Source organism: Rutidosis leptorrhynchoides, unplaced genomic scaffold (assembly GCF_046630445.1).
Source record: "Rutidosis leptorrhynchoides isolate AG116_Rl617_1_P2 unplaced genomic scaffold, CSIRO_AGI_Rlap_v1 contig409, whole genome shotgun sequence".
In the NCBI taxonomy this organism is placed as follows: domain Eukaryota; kingdom Viridiplantae; phylum Streptophyta; class Magnoliopsida; order Asterales; family Asteraceae; genus Rutidosis; species Rutidosis leptorrhynchoides.
Genome location: NW_027266641.1, coordinates 32614 through 46773, shown reverse-complemented (window position 1 = coordinate 46773; position 14160 = coordinate 32614). Strand labels below are relative to the sequence as shown.

At 37.5% G+C, this 14160-nt stretch overlaps 4 protein-coding genes across 4 annotated transcripts; 1 reads left to right on the top strand and 3 right to left on the bottom strand.

The window, feature by feature from the left end:
• The first annotated feature begins 916 nt into the window (after window positions 1-916).
• On the top strand, window positions 917-2768 carry LOC139883504 (glycerol-3-phosphate dehydrogenase [NAD(+)] At3g07690, cytosolic-like). The gene is made up of 5 exons (XM_071867675.1): window positions 917-1577; window positions 1693-1914; window positions 2072-2319; window positions 2393-2532; window positions 2642-2768. Exons 1-5 carry the CDS (start codon window positions 917-919, stop codon window positions 2766-2768), a joined length of 1398 nt encoding a protein of 465 aa, XP_071723776.1.
• Window positions 2769-3360: 592 nt separating this feature from the next.
• LOC139883502 (uncharacterized) lies at window positions 3361-4494 on the bottom strand. Its single transcript, XM_071867673.1, has one exon. The coding sequence runs from the start codon at window positions 4492-4494 to the stop codon at window positions 3361-3363; it is 1134 nt and encodes a 377-aa protein (XP_071723774.1).
• An 879-nt stretch (window positions 4495-5373) lies between these two features.
• Window positions 5374-6799, bottom strand: LOC139883501 (uncharacterized). Its single transcript, XM_071867672.1, has 2 exons — window positions 5690-6799; window positions 5374-5505 (listed from the first exon to the last, which is right to left on the bottom strand). Exons 1-2 carry the CDS (start codon window positions 6797-6799, stop codon window positions 5374-5376), a joined length of 1242 nt encoding a protein of 413 aa, XP_071723773.1.
• Window positions 6800-7307: 508 nt separating this feature from the next.
• LOC139883500 (F-box protein SKIP23-like) lies at window positions 7308-8339 on the bottom strand. Its single transcript, XM_071867671.1, has one exon. It carries the CDS (start codon window positions 8337-8339, stop codon window positions 7308-7310), a length of 1032 nt encoding a protein of 343 aa, XP_071723772.1.
• Window positions 8340-14160: the final 5821 nt, after the last annotated feature.

Here is a 14160-nt window from a genome sequence, read left to right as displayed (position 1 = left end):
TTCGATACGATCCGATGAAGTCAATTGAACCGACCTTTTGATATTTTGCTCGACTCAGAGTCTCAGACAGACTTTACTATAGCTGCTTTCAACAAACTGTGTCTTAATAAAAAAAGGGATTCGTACTAAATAAACAGCGAAATAAACACCCACCATATACACTACTGATAAAAATGACTAAAATACCCCTCAAATCATAATATTATTATGAATTGAAAGATATTTTAGTAATTTTAATGTTTTATTTTAGTGTGTATTTAATTTCACTCGAAAAAAAGGAAATTTAATTTAATTTTTATTTTTTTTATCAAAAAAGGAAACTTATTTGGTCACAAGATGAAAAGGTATTTAAGGATGTTCTTTATTGGCAATACTGAGTTGTGTGTGACATGATCAAAGCAACGGCTCGCTCTTCAATAACAGCTTCTTCTTCTTCTAGAAGAACATTAAATGAACGCAACTGTCAAAATACACCTATATTAATCTAAAAAAAAAGAAGCTTTTTTGCTTTCTTACTTGCAAGAAAGCAAATCCATTTTCTGTTCTAATTCTGTTTTACTGCGACAAAGGAAGCTCCTTTTTCTTTAGAATTCATTTCTTTCTGTTGAGCTGATCTAATATTGTTGATGGAAAGATGAGATTCGATGAATTATAAATAAAACCCATGTCCTAAAACTCTTTCATTTCTCTCTTTTTTGATTTTCAAAGCTCATGTTCAATGGTGGCTATGTAGCTTTTGATGCAATGCGTGTCTGATTTCTTATTTTTATAGAAAACCCATCTACAAAAATCAATTCTTTTATATGAATTGAGATTGTGAGCTTTAAAGCTTAGAATTGTGTATCTAGCATTGTTAGCTGTTGTTGTAATTGTAGCCTGTTATCTCGATCTGAGTTTGTAATTGGTGTTGGGAAATATGGTGGGAGCTACTGAACCAATGCATCACAACATACATTTAAACGGGTTGATTCAAAACACAAATGCTTCTTTAGCAGAGAAGCTCGACGAGTTTCGTGGCCTTGTTGGAAAATCAGACGGTGATCCGTTGCGAATCGTCGGCGTTGGGGCTGGTGCTTGGGGAAGTGTTTTCACAGCTATGTTGCAAGACAGCTATGGTCACCTTAGAGACAAAGTTTCAATAAGGATATGGAGAAGACCTGGAAGAAATGTCGATAAATCCACAGCTGAGCGTTTATTTGAGGTCATAAATGCTAGGGAAGACATATTGCGAAGACTGATTAGACGTTGTGCTTACTTGAAGTATGTCGAAGCAAGGCTAGGCGATCGGATATTATCGGCTGACGAGATTTTGAAAGATGGTTTCTGCTTGAATATGATCGATACTCCACTTTGTCCTTTGAAGGTTGTTACCAACTTGCAGGAAGCTGTGTGGGATGCTGATATTGTGATCAATGGATTGCCATCTACCGAAACTTTTGAGGTGTTTACGGAAATTAGTAGGTATTGGAAAGAAAGAATTACGGCTCCTGTTATTATTTCTCTAGCTAAAGGTGTTGAAGCTGAATTGGAGCCACAACCACGTATAATAACTCCCACTCAGATGATTAATCGAGCAAGTAAGCAAAACTTGCTTCCTTATTCTTGAATTTTTGTTGATCGATTCTTTTCAACTCTATTATTTTGAAATAAGCTCAATGTAGTTGAAATTAACATATATATCACTGTTTGCAGCTGGAGTTCCAATTGAAAACATTTTGTATCTTGGAGGACCTAATATCGCCTCGGAGATTTACAATAACGAATATGCAAATGCTCGAATTTGTGGATCGGAACAGTGGAGAAAGCCATTAGCAAAGTTTCTGAGGCAGCCTCACTTTATAGTATGGGACAATGGAGACCTTGTTACTCATGAAGTAATGGGCGGTTTGAAGAATGTCTATGCCATTGGAGCTGGTAAGAAAGATACTTGAATTTTTTTAGTATAGAGCTGAATACAATTGGCAAGGATTGTCAAACAAGTAACTATTTTCCTGGAAAATGCTCTCTATTGGCTCAAAATATGTGGCACTGCTCGGTTCCAATGAAAAACATACTTGTTTTGGTTCCTCAGGAATGGTGGCAGCACTTACCAATGAGAGTGCAACGAGCAAATCAGTCTACTTTGCTCATTGCACGTCCGAAATGATTTTCATCACTCATCTCTTGGCAGAAGAGCCTGAAAGATTAGCCGGACCTTTATTAGCTGACACTTACGTGACCCTTTTGAAAGGCCGTAACTCATGGTATGGCCAAAAGTTGGCCAAAGGGGAACTCAGCCTCGAAATGGGAGATAGCATTAAAGGCAAAGGGATGATTCAGGTTAGCTTCTTGCCATATCATTTATGTCTCTTCCCGAACCATAAAAATACTAATAATAAGCTTCCTTTTACAGGGTGTCTCGGCTGTTAAAGCGTTTTATGAGCTGCTTAGTCATTCTAGCTTAAGCGTCCTTCATCCAGAAGAAAACAAACCAGTGGCGCCGGTTGAGCTCTGTCCCATCTTGAAGATGCTATACAGAATACTCATAATAAGGTCATCAAACTTATGATTTTTTTATTTTTCTTTCATATAATTTTCTTGGGATTTGAATAACTAGAGAGTTATGGTCTTTGACAATTAGGTTGCTTCTGATATTTGGCAGGGAGTTTCCATCTCAAGCGATACTTCAAGCGTTGAGAGATGAAACCATGAATGATCCAAGAGACCGTATTGAGGTTGCGCAAAGCCATGTTTTCTATAGACCGTCACTTATTGGACAGAAGCCATAGAATTACTGCATCTTCCTAGCTCTTTGCGACTTGTAATGGGAGATTGCTTTGAGGAGAAAACATTTGAGTTGAGCACTAGGAAGGATAATGGTTATGATCAATTTGTTGTTTCATCTCTGTGTTTGTTTAATTCATCCAATTTTGACTACGCTATTTCTATGATCTTAAGTTTGGTCATCCTTGGAAACCCAAATCCTGTCAATTTTTTTACCTCTGAACAAAATTTTTAAAGCAAACAGTGCTGGACACCAGAAAATGACATTAAAAACAATAATCTTGATCACTTGATGATAAAATAGTCGAGAGCTTTCTATGATACAAAATATGTGTTTTCCAAACACCGGAGAATCGAAAGAGTTGGTACAGAATTCTGGCTCTCAAAACCTGCACTCTCGTCTACTTACAAGTTAGAACACTATCCTTGATTGAGATTTTGAAATCAAGAGGAGCCTTTATCTCAACTTTGAAGACATAAGCTTAAATCTCCATTCTTTGGCTCTCTAAATGCTACAAGGATGCTCCAATCACAACTTTTAAGAAAAATTATTCGTCACTTCCAATTAAAACCAGTGTTTCAAAGCCCTAACAGCTGTCAAATCGTCAATGCATTCCTATCTGCTTTTCCGCTGCCATTGTACATCTCCAGCAAGCCAGGCACATTTTTCTCATACTTCACTACAAAATTGTCGATGAAGTATTTATCGGGCATTGATATTGTCCACGCAACTTGGTTGTTCCATTTCAACAGCTTCTTCGACTCCAAAACCTTAACAATTTTGTATCTCTTATGCATTCTGTCAACTGAATATGACAGTAATTCGGGATGAGCAATAAAAAACTCCCGCTCAACCTTGATTGTATTCACAAAATATGCCACGGTGTTCCTGATTTTCACCTCTGAATAAGCAAAACAAAATGGGGATCGCTTAAACATGAAAACTATATCATCATGTGTCCACCCCAAGCTCTTGAACAATTCAATTTTTCTCGATAAAGTGCATTCATTCATATGAAGCATCACAGTAAGGGCATAAGTAAATCCACATTCATCAGGGTGAATGCCCATGTCTTTAACCGCGTTAAAATTAAGAACAAATTCAGCATGTTTTCTCGTAAACACGTTAGGATAACTCAAAACCATTTTGGATACATTGCCAGCAGAAACCCCTTGTTTGATCAGGAAATCAACATTCGATTTCATAGTTTCCTTCACACAAACTCTGTGTCTGAGTAAACGCTTCATAGCTCTAATAACTTCATCACTGCTTTCGAGTGTCTCTTTCAGAAACTCCAATGTAGGCTCAATCTCATCGCCCAGACTTCTGAACAAAAGATTAGGATTTGAAGTAAAGAGGTCGATAATGTGAGTACATGTGAAGCCATTCCGTACGAATAAATCCATTTTGGGTTTCAGAGTCTTTTCGACTTTATTCAGGAGGATTCGAGGACGCTTTCCCGCCATTTTGGCGATGTGGTTATCGTAGAATCCATTCGATTTCAGGAATTCGACGACTGATTTGACCTTTTGAAGGTTGTTATCGTCCAGATTGAGCTTTTGGGATATTGAAAGAGCTGATTTTGACGAGAGCCCACATGAGTTTATGAGATATTCAGCTGCAATTGATGATGAACTTAGCAATGGAGAAGATGAAAGACCATTCGACGTTGAAAGAAACCGCTTTTGAACAAGGAGGATGAACAAGTTTTTCACAGAGAAAAACGCCATTTTTACTCACTCTGTCACTCAGCTTCGTCAAATTAGAGTCTTCAATTAGGGATTTGCAATGGAGCAACAGTTGACGCTGATAGAAAACGATCTTGAACAAGATTTTTCACTGAGAAAAGCGCCATCTATGACATTCCTTGGCAGCTTCAAGCTACAATAAGACTGAGAGAGAGTCGTAAATTAGGGATTTGGGCGAAAAACTAAATTTACTTTTTAGCCCTTAACGTTTTTAGTTTGTGCCAATATAACAGTCATACTCCTCCAAAGGTTAATCTAGGTTTTCCTACTATTGGTAACTTGTCAAGAATGTTTTTGTAGAATCCTTCTGCAAAAGTTCGATAATATTGCTCACGATTTCGTCGAGGTTAAGGAAAAAACGAGTGAAGGCATTTTGTGGGAGAAAGTGGAACAATACATTAATCTCGGTCCAGCGGAGTCGTCGAGGGAATTTTGAATACATTTAGGCGATTTATTGTACGTGTTCAAGCGAATAAATCAAGAGCGTGGTAGATTACATAGTCAATGTTATCAAAGGGTTGAATACATTTATGTATCTTCCTCCCTCCTTGATGTTGCTACATTGAAATCACAAATAGTGTCCACATCTCCATCACAAAATTGCATATTCTAAATTACTTGATAAAAAGTCTTCATAAATTAAAAAATTGTGTTCCAAACTCAAAAATTGTAGATCAGAGGATCCATTAACCTTTAAGTCTCGCGACTCATGATTGCTTCACTTTCCTTCATCACCATCAATAAATGCCATTTTGAAATCATGGGAAGCCTTGATCTGAAGTCGAGTACATTTTTTCCAACTATAAATCTAAATACTGCAAGTATGCTTCAAATCCTTATCGGAAGCTCTAATCAGAACATTTAACAGTGTTCACTGAATAATCCACTGTGCTCTTGATTGTCGCATCTGAATGAGATAAATGAAACAGGCATCTGCCTAAATGTGCACATTATGATTCCAAGAACTTCATAATATCGTAGCTCCTGCTCCTCCTATCAAGTATCAATAAAAATAAGTCACTCAAATTGGATGCCCGATAATCATCAATTATCCATCCCTTGAAGTATTCACTAAACAATGGACTACTCCTAAATTTGTCGTCTGAATAAGAAAAACAAATTGATGTTTGTTACTTGCAATTAAAATCAGTGTCTTCAGCCGTCAAATCTTTGTCACTGCTTCCACACTGCCAGTGTACATCTCCCGCAAGCCAGGAATGCTTTTCTCGTACTTCACAACATATTTTTCAAAGAAGTATTTATCAGTCTTTGCTATCGTCCAAGCGACTTGGTTGCTCCATTTCAATAACTGCTTTGACTCCAAAACCTTAAGAATCTTGTATCTCTTAGCCATTCTATCAAGAGAAAATACCAGTAACTTGGGATTAGCAATCAAATACCCCGGCTCAACCTTCAGTGTATTCACATAGTATGCCATGGTGTTTCTGATATTCCCCTCTGAACAACACATACAAATTGGCATTCGCTTAATCATGGACACGATATCATCTTGTGTCCACCCCAAGCTCTTGAAAAGGTCAATTTTTCTCAATAAAGTGCTCTCATTCATTTGAAGCATCATTAGAAGGGCGCGCATGAATGCAAGTTCATCTGCCCGAATGCCCAAGTCTTTAACCGCCTTAAAACAACTAACAAGTTCATCATGTTTTTTCATAAGCACATTAGGGTTAAGGTAAACAATTGTGGATACATTACCAGATGGAAACCCTTGTTTGATCAAGAAATCAACATTTGATGTCAATGTTTCCTTATTAAAACCTCCATAAGCCCGGACATAACGCTTCATAGCTTTGATAACATCATCACTGTTTTCGAGTGTATCTTTCAGATACTCCAATGGAGGTTCAATCTCATCACACAGACTACTGAACAACATTGTTGGATTCGAAGTAAAGAGGTCGATTATGTGAGTACCTGTGAAGCCATTCCGTACGAATAAATCCATTTTGGGTTTCAGAGTCTTTTCGACTTTACTCAGGAGTACTCGAGGACACTTTCCCACCATTTTCACGATGTGGGTATCATCGAATCCCTTCGATTTCAGGAATTCGACGACTGATTTGACCTTTTGAAGGTTGTTATCGTCCAGTTTGAGCTTTTGGGAAATGGAAAGAGCTGATTTTGACGAGAGCCCACATGAGTTTATGAGATATTCAGCTGCAATTGATGACGATCTTGGCAATGGAGAAGATGAAAGACCATTCGACGTTGAAAGAAACCGCTTTTGAACAAGGCTGAGAAAGTTTTTCACTGAGAAAAACGCCATTTTTATTCAAAGTTGCAGAATGAGATTGACGACTGAAGAGTCTCTAATTAGGGATTGGACTGTCAGAAATACTTATATGAATATACTTTTAGACACCTATTATATTATACCTTTGTCAATATAGTCCTAAATATCTATTTCTTTGGACGTGACACCCATCTAATTCTAGATCAAGTTTAAGCTGACGGCACCGTCCATCATCCTCAATTACCAAAACACATCCATAATAATATTGGTATACTTTTCTTATCATACAAATTTTCACAACAACAATCAAACATATATAGGAGAAAGAATTTCTTTTTCAATAAAGTCCTAAAAGTAAAAATAAATTACTACTATTGTAAACCTCATTAGGATAACTTGTGATCGAAGATTCTCTTGCATCTACCAGTTTCTAAGATAAATACCCATAAAGGCATCTTCTGTTTGCCAAACATGGTTTTAAGGAAATATAACGAATAACTCTGGTCAAGGAAGTAGATGACTCCTCTCTCGAATCCAGTACTCAATTCTGGTAATGAGACCGAAAAGTTGCCATCGTCGCACAAGAAAAGAGCCCTTTTTCTCCCAAGCTTCTTACTTCGACCCACTTCAGTTGCTGCTCGTTCAACTCATAAACTTTTATATGAAACGGCGACGTGTCGAAAATTTCTTTCATACCAACATAATGATTCCCTAATTCATTTTCCTTTTTCTGAACAACATACAATTTCTCTCCTGATGCCACCAAAACATGTGAACTTTCCTCCAAGGTAATGGATGACATGACTGCAACTACCTCGAATGAATAGTTTAGTACCACGACAAAACCTTTCCGATCAACTGCATAAAATTTTCCTTTGTGGTCAGCAACATCACAAGCCCGAAAATTCAATGGAATTATGCCATCGTCATTTGACAATGTTGTCCACTTATTATCCCCTAGTTTCGTGTAACACAAGTTTTCTATATATTTTATTGCTAGAATAGCATAGTCATGGCAATCTGAGACAGGTCTAGATGACAAAACAACTTTAAGGAATTTGATGTTCCAACTCTTTACATAATTAGGGCTCGTATAGACATTGGAATCGTTAGTATTGATGTACTCAACTCGGTAAAACTTTGTACTTTCAGATATGCGTATGTTTAACAAGTCGAGTACCTTTGACGAGGGTGTATGGACTTGCGAACTTCCAAATGGATCCAGAAACTGAACTTTCCCGGTTCCTGTTATTTCTTTCACTCTAACCAACCTCACGTAATTTCCACGATCATCGGTATCTTCCTGAATTGGTTGGAGGCGGTATAGGATGGTCCGAGACAGTTTGAAGCTATCACAGAGTTCAGTGTTGGAGTCATTATCAGAATTACTATTGGACGCTGCCGGGAAATGAAGCAGTGTGGAAGAGTTTTGAATTGGTTGGAGGCGGTATAGGATGGTCCGAGACGAAACGGAATATCTCCATGAAGAACAAACTGCTCGGAGTCTTTTTGCGTCCATGTCGGAGAGACGTTCAGCTACCGAGACTAGCAGATCGTTTGGTAGGTTCGACATAGCTTAACTAATCGGAGTGAATGGAAAGAGTTCTTTAATTTATTGGAATGTAAGGAGAATTGAGAGATATATTTAATTATGTTAAGGCCAAATGTTGCATATATATAAAAAGATAATTTAATAATCCTCCAATAAGTCAACAAACTAGAGTATACCAAATTTTTGACAACTATTACCTTCATCTTAAAATAGATGTAAATTTTTTAATATAAATTACATGTTAAAATTTACATTTATTTTGAGACGAAAGTAGTATCTTTTTTTCTTAATACGTACAATATTAAATGTCCATTCGAATAAACAAATCAAGCTTCAAACATGCGAAGACTTCAAATTTCCGGCCGACAGATAATATATAGTATGCAATTTTATATAACATCACCTAAATTATTCTTTTCGACCAGCAGATAATATATACTATCCGTCTCAAAATACATGAAATAAAAATCAAAACATCGCATATTTTAAGACGGAGATAGTATAACATCACCTAAATTATTCCTTCCGGCCGGCAGAAAATATATGGTATGCAATTATATATAACATCACCAAAATTATTTTTTTTTGGACAATTTTATAGCAAACATGACAGTTTATAATGTCAATGGGATGGAAGTGAGGAAAATCCTAGCATAATGACAAACTGACCAGTGACCAGGTTGGATAAGATCAAAGTTCAAATCAAAGTCATAGTGTACAATCTAATTTTGTATATAGTGATCGATATATTTATTTAGCACTATTCGTGAGTAATAATGAGTTGAAGCGTATAGCTAACCAATACTTTTAAAATTATTTTTATTTATTTTTAATACAATCTATCTATAAATTTTTATATTTAACTCACATAAATTGCACCCTAAATTTTCAAAAAAAAAGAAATGTCAAATCATCAGATGACTTCTAGCAAGTATGAGTCATACGATTTCATATAATGGGAGTCACAACGTAATAATTGGGATTAAGACAAATGATACAAAGAGATATAGACAAAGTCTTCTACAAGTTGAAGTATGGTCGGATGGACTTGGGACTAATCATGCGATCGAGGACTGAGTGGTACAAGTAATAGTTACAGGGACTAAACTATAGAAACATCTGCATCAAACACTTCTTCTCTAATTATAACTACTGTTCTTTGTCAATGGTGGCAGCTTAGCTAGAGAGACGTCTTCATTTCTTGCTCATGAGTCATGACGAACCCTACACACACATATATTTACTTTATTTTCTACAAAGGCATATCTAAAAGAGAAACGTTATTCATGTAAAGTTTTGTATACAAACTGTGAGGTGACTGTCTATATTTAATTTGAGAGTTGTAAGTGATAGAAAGTGAAAAATTGTATTGACTTGAATTGAATTCTTACAAAGACTATCTCTATGTATTTATATTACAAAGGACTATTCTAATGTGAATTAATTAATATTACCATCAAATCAGTTGCCATACTTCCCATGTGATTAGTATGGCTTTAGATTGATTAAAGTTGTTGAGAGGATTAATCAAATCATGCCCATACTTGTTGGAAAAGAAGATGATGATTGTTGCTTGCTCTGGAAGTAAGCTGAAGGAGAAGGAGATGTTTTGGGCTGAGAGGGAGACTGGGCCTAAGCTGACGAAGCCCAAAACGGACGCAGCCCAACACGGGCTTAGAACGACGTCGTCTTGAGTAACGAAGGAATGAGAGGGATGAAGGCAAAACGACGTCGTCTGCTTCTAATGACAAAACGACGACGTTTTGTTTCCAACGGTCGATTCCCCTTTTTGAATCAAAATCCCTAATTTCTTCTTCCTTCATCTTCTCCTTCTCATCACCGGAAATCGCACGATTTCAACACCCCCCCGCAAGCTGGACTCTTCTGACGCCAAGAAGTCCAAGCTTGGACAAGAAAGACCGGAATGTGGGGGCTCGTTGCGATTTGGTGAAAAAGTCGGCCAACTGTGATGCAGATGCAATTGGAACCAGGGTGATAATGCCTGCCTTCACCTGATCTCTGACAATGTGACAATCAATTTCTATGTGCTTCGTCCGTTCATGGAAAACGGCGTTGCGAGCAATGTGAATTGCTGATTGATTGTCACAATGTAAGAGAGCAGTTTGAGGGTGAGAGATGTTCAGATCTGCAAGAAGATATCTTATCCAGGTGAGTTCACAACATACCATCGCCAAGGCTCGATATTCTGCCTCCGCCGAGGATCGAGACACTGTCGACTGTTTCTTTGATTTCCAAGATATGATTGCATCTCCAAGGAAAATGCAGAATCCAGTGACTGATCTTCTCGTCAAAGGACATTTTGCCCAATCTGCGTCAGCATACGACTCAAGCCGCAACTCATTCTTGGAAGGAAAAAACAATCCTTGTCCCGGGGCAATTTTCAGGTATCTCAATATCCTGTTTGCTGCTTGTAGATGTGCTTCTGTGGGCTCTGTTAGGAATTGTGATAAATGCTGCGTGCTTTGCGAGATGTCCGGTCTTGTGTGAGTTAGATATAGCAATTTGCCAATCAGTGTTCTGTAGCTTGATGCGTCAGGCAGTTTAGGGGAATCCTCAGGAAAAATGATTCCATAGAGCATAGGTGTGGGCAGAGGCTTGCAGCCAATGAACCTAGAATCTGTTAGCATCTCAAGTGTGTATTTCCTTTGGCACATGTGTATTCCAGCTTGAGACCTTGCAATCTCGAATCCTAGGAAGTATTTTAGATTCCCTAGATCTTTGATGCTGAATTGATTGTGTAGAGAGTCTTTTGTCTTCTGTATCTCTTCCATTTGATTTCCAGTTATGATTAGGTCATCAACATAGACCAGTACTGCTGTGAATGAATTCTTTTGAGTTTTTGTGAAAAGTGAGTGATCTGAGGCTGATTGTTTGAATCCAAGATTAGTGAGAGCAGTAGTCAGTTTGAAATTCCATTGTCTGCTTGCCTGTTTCAGTCCATAGAGTGATTTTGTGAGTCTGCAAACCTTGTTTGTGGGAATGTTTGAACCTGGAGGTGGTCTCATATACACTTCCTCATCTAGATCTCCATGCAAGAAAGCATTATTGATATCTAGCTGAGTGAGATGCCAATTCTGGGCAGCTGCAATAGTGAGCAAGAGTCTTATAGTTGTGAATTTGACCACAGGTGAAAAGGTTTCTGAATAATCAATCCCTTCCTTTTGTGTGTACCCTTTTGCTACCAGCCTTGCTTTATGTCTTTCTATTGTGCCATCTGGTTTGTGTTTAAGTTTGAAAACCCATTTGCAGCCAATGGCTTTCTTTCCCTTAGGTAAATCACTGATTAACCATGTCTGGTTATCAGACAAAGCTTTCAACTCAGTTTCTATGGCGGTTTGCCACTCTTTATCCTCAATGGCCTGTTTAAAACTGAAAGGTTCTCTTTGACAACAAATGTTCAATGTGAATGATAAATGTGAATGAGATAATTTTGGAAAAGCAAAGTGATTTTTGACAGAATGTGGTGTACCTGGGATTGGAATACAGTCTGAATCTTTGAGAAATGACTTGTGATCCTGCTTTGCCAAGGCTTGAACTAGATTACAGTGATAGTCTTGCAGATGCTTTGGTGTGAATTTATTTCTAGTAGACCTCCTAATCACAGTTTCTAATTGATTTTCAGATTGGTCATCATCATTTATGGCAACAGGCAGGTTTTCAGGTTCATGTTCTATATCAACAGGAAAGACATTATTCTCATTCTCAACTATGCCAGTTTGCAAAATGTCAGAATCCTCATCTAATGCAGGTGAGTTTCTGTTCCTAGAGGGTAGAATTAGACATAGATCATCTAGATCCACCTTAGGTCCATCATAAGGGAATATATGCTCATAAAACATGACATGGTATCCTACCTGAATGCTGTGAGTGTTTAAATGCAGAACTTTGTATCCCTTGGTACCATCTTGACATCCTAGCAGAATGCATTTAGATGACCTAGAAGTGAACTTTGTTTTGTTCCTGTCTAAAGCAGATATGAAACATAGGCATCCAAAAACTCTTAGGTGTGATATATCAGGAATTTTGTTGTGTAAAACTTCATAGGGTGTCTTGTTTTTCAGAATTGGTGTTGGTGTCCTGTTTATTAAGTGAATGGCATGGGATATTGCATAACTCCAAAACTTTAAAGGTAGCCTACTTTGAAAAAGTAGGGCTCTCCCAACGTTAAGGATGTGTTGATGCTTTCTCTCCACTCTTCCATTCTGCTCAGGACACTCTACACAAGAGGTCTCATGCAAGATTCCATGTGAAGCATAGAAATGTGAGTCATTAAATTCCTGTCCATTGTCACTTCTAATTGTTTTTATCTTTTTATCAAACTGAGTTAAGACAAGTTGATAGAAGTGAGCAATGTATTTCCTAGTTTCTGATTTTTCTTTCATTAAGAAAATCCAAGTATGTCTGCTAAAGTCATCTACAATGGTTAAAAAGTATCTATATCCTTGCATAGATGGAGTGACAGGACCCCATATATCCATGTGAATAAGATCAAAACTGGTTTTAGCAATAGACTGGCTGACAGGAAATGAGAGTTTTCTCTGTTTGGCAAAGTGACAGATTTCACAAATATGATCATGGTTGAATTTAACACTTTCATTAATGGATTTAAAAGATGATAGTCTGGCATTAGACGGATGACCAAGTCTAAAATGCCAGACATCAAAAACATTCCTAGGCTGCTCTTCTAGTACATTGACATATGAAAGCTTTTCATTCACTATTTTCCTAGGATGAACAAAATCATCTGTCACATTCACAAAATACAGTCCAAGCCTTTGCTCAGCTGATCCAATCATCCTCATTGAATTCAGGTCCTGCATAAAACACTTTTTGTGGTATACCATCAAAACACAGTTAGAGTCTTTAGTTAATTTATTTGCTGAAATTAGATTGATGGCAAATTCTGGTGTATACAGGACATTGAATAGGGTGATCGTTTGAGTTAGCTCTATAGTTCCTATATGAGTTGCAAAAATGAAGTGTTTGTTTGGAAGTTGAATTCTGTGATTGGAGACAGGATACAGGGTTTTAAAACAATCTTTTGAACAACATATATGGTCTGTTGCACCTGTATCCAACAGCCATGAAAAATTTGAAATCTTAGAGTTTTTCTGTAAAAACTTACCATTGTTGGATGTGTTGGCCATATTGCTCATAGAAACTTGAGATTGAGAACTTGACTGAGCTTGTCTTTTCAGACAATCATATTCCTCTTGGGAAATGGAAATGGTAGAGGCATTCTGTTGAGCTACTTCCTGTGAGGTAGCTGCTAGGTTGCTGGTAGTATTCCTAGTGAATTTGAAATTTGGAGGGAAGCCTACCAACCTGTAGCATTTTGCAGCTATGTGCCCTGCTTTTCCACAGTGAGAGCATATAGGCTTTCCTTCAGGTGTTTTCTTGTAGGGAGGATGTGCATGAGGCTGTTTTGCAGGTTTTGCAGAAGAGAATGCTGCAACAGCTGTTTCATCAGTATCCTGAGGTGAGATGTTATGTCTCTCAAATTGAGCCACAGTGGCATACACCTTTTGTAAAGAGGGAATAGGATCCATCATCATGATAGTTGATCTTGTTTGTGCATAAACAGGATTGAGACCTTTTAAGAATCTGATTATCTTGTCATTTTCATAGTAGGCAGCAATGACTTTGAGGGCTTTGCATTCACATTTGATTGCACATTCACATTCAGGAATTGGTCTTAGGTCATCGAATTCATCCCATAGTGTCCTCATCTTGGTGTAGTAGTCTGAAATGTTGAGATCTCCCTGCTTTAGGAGATAGATTTCCTCTTGAATATCTGATATTCTGGAAAAATCTATTTTTG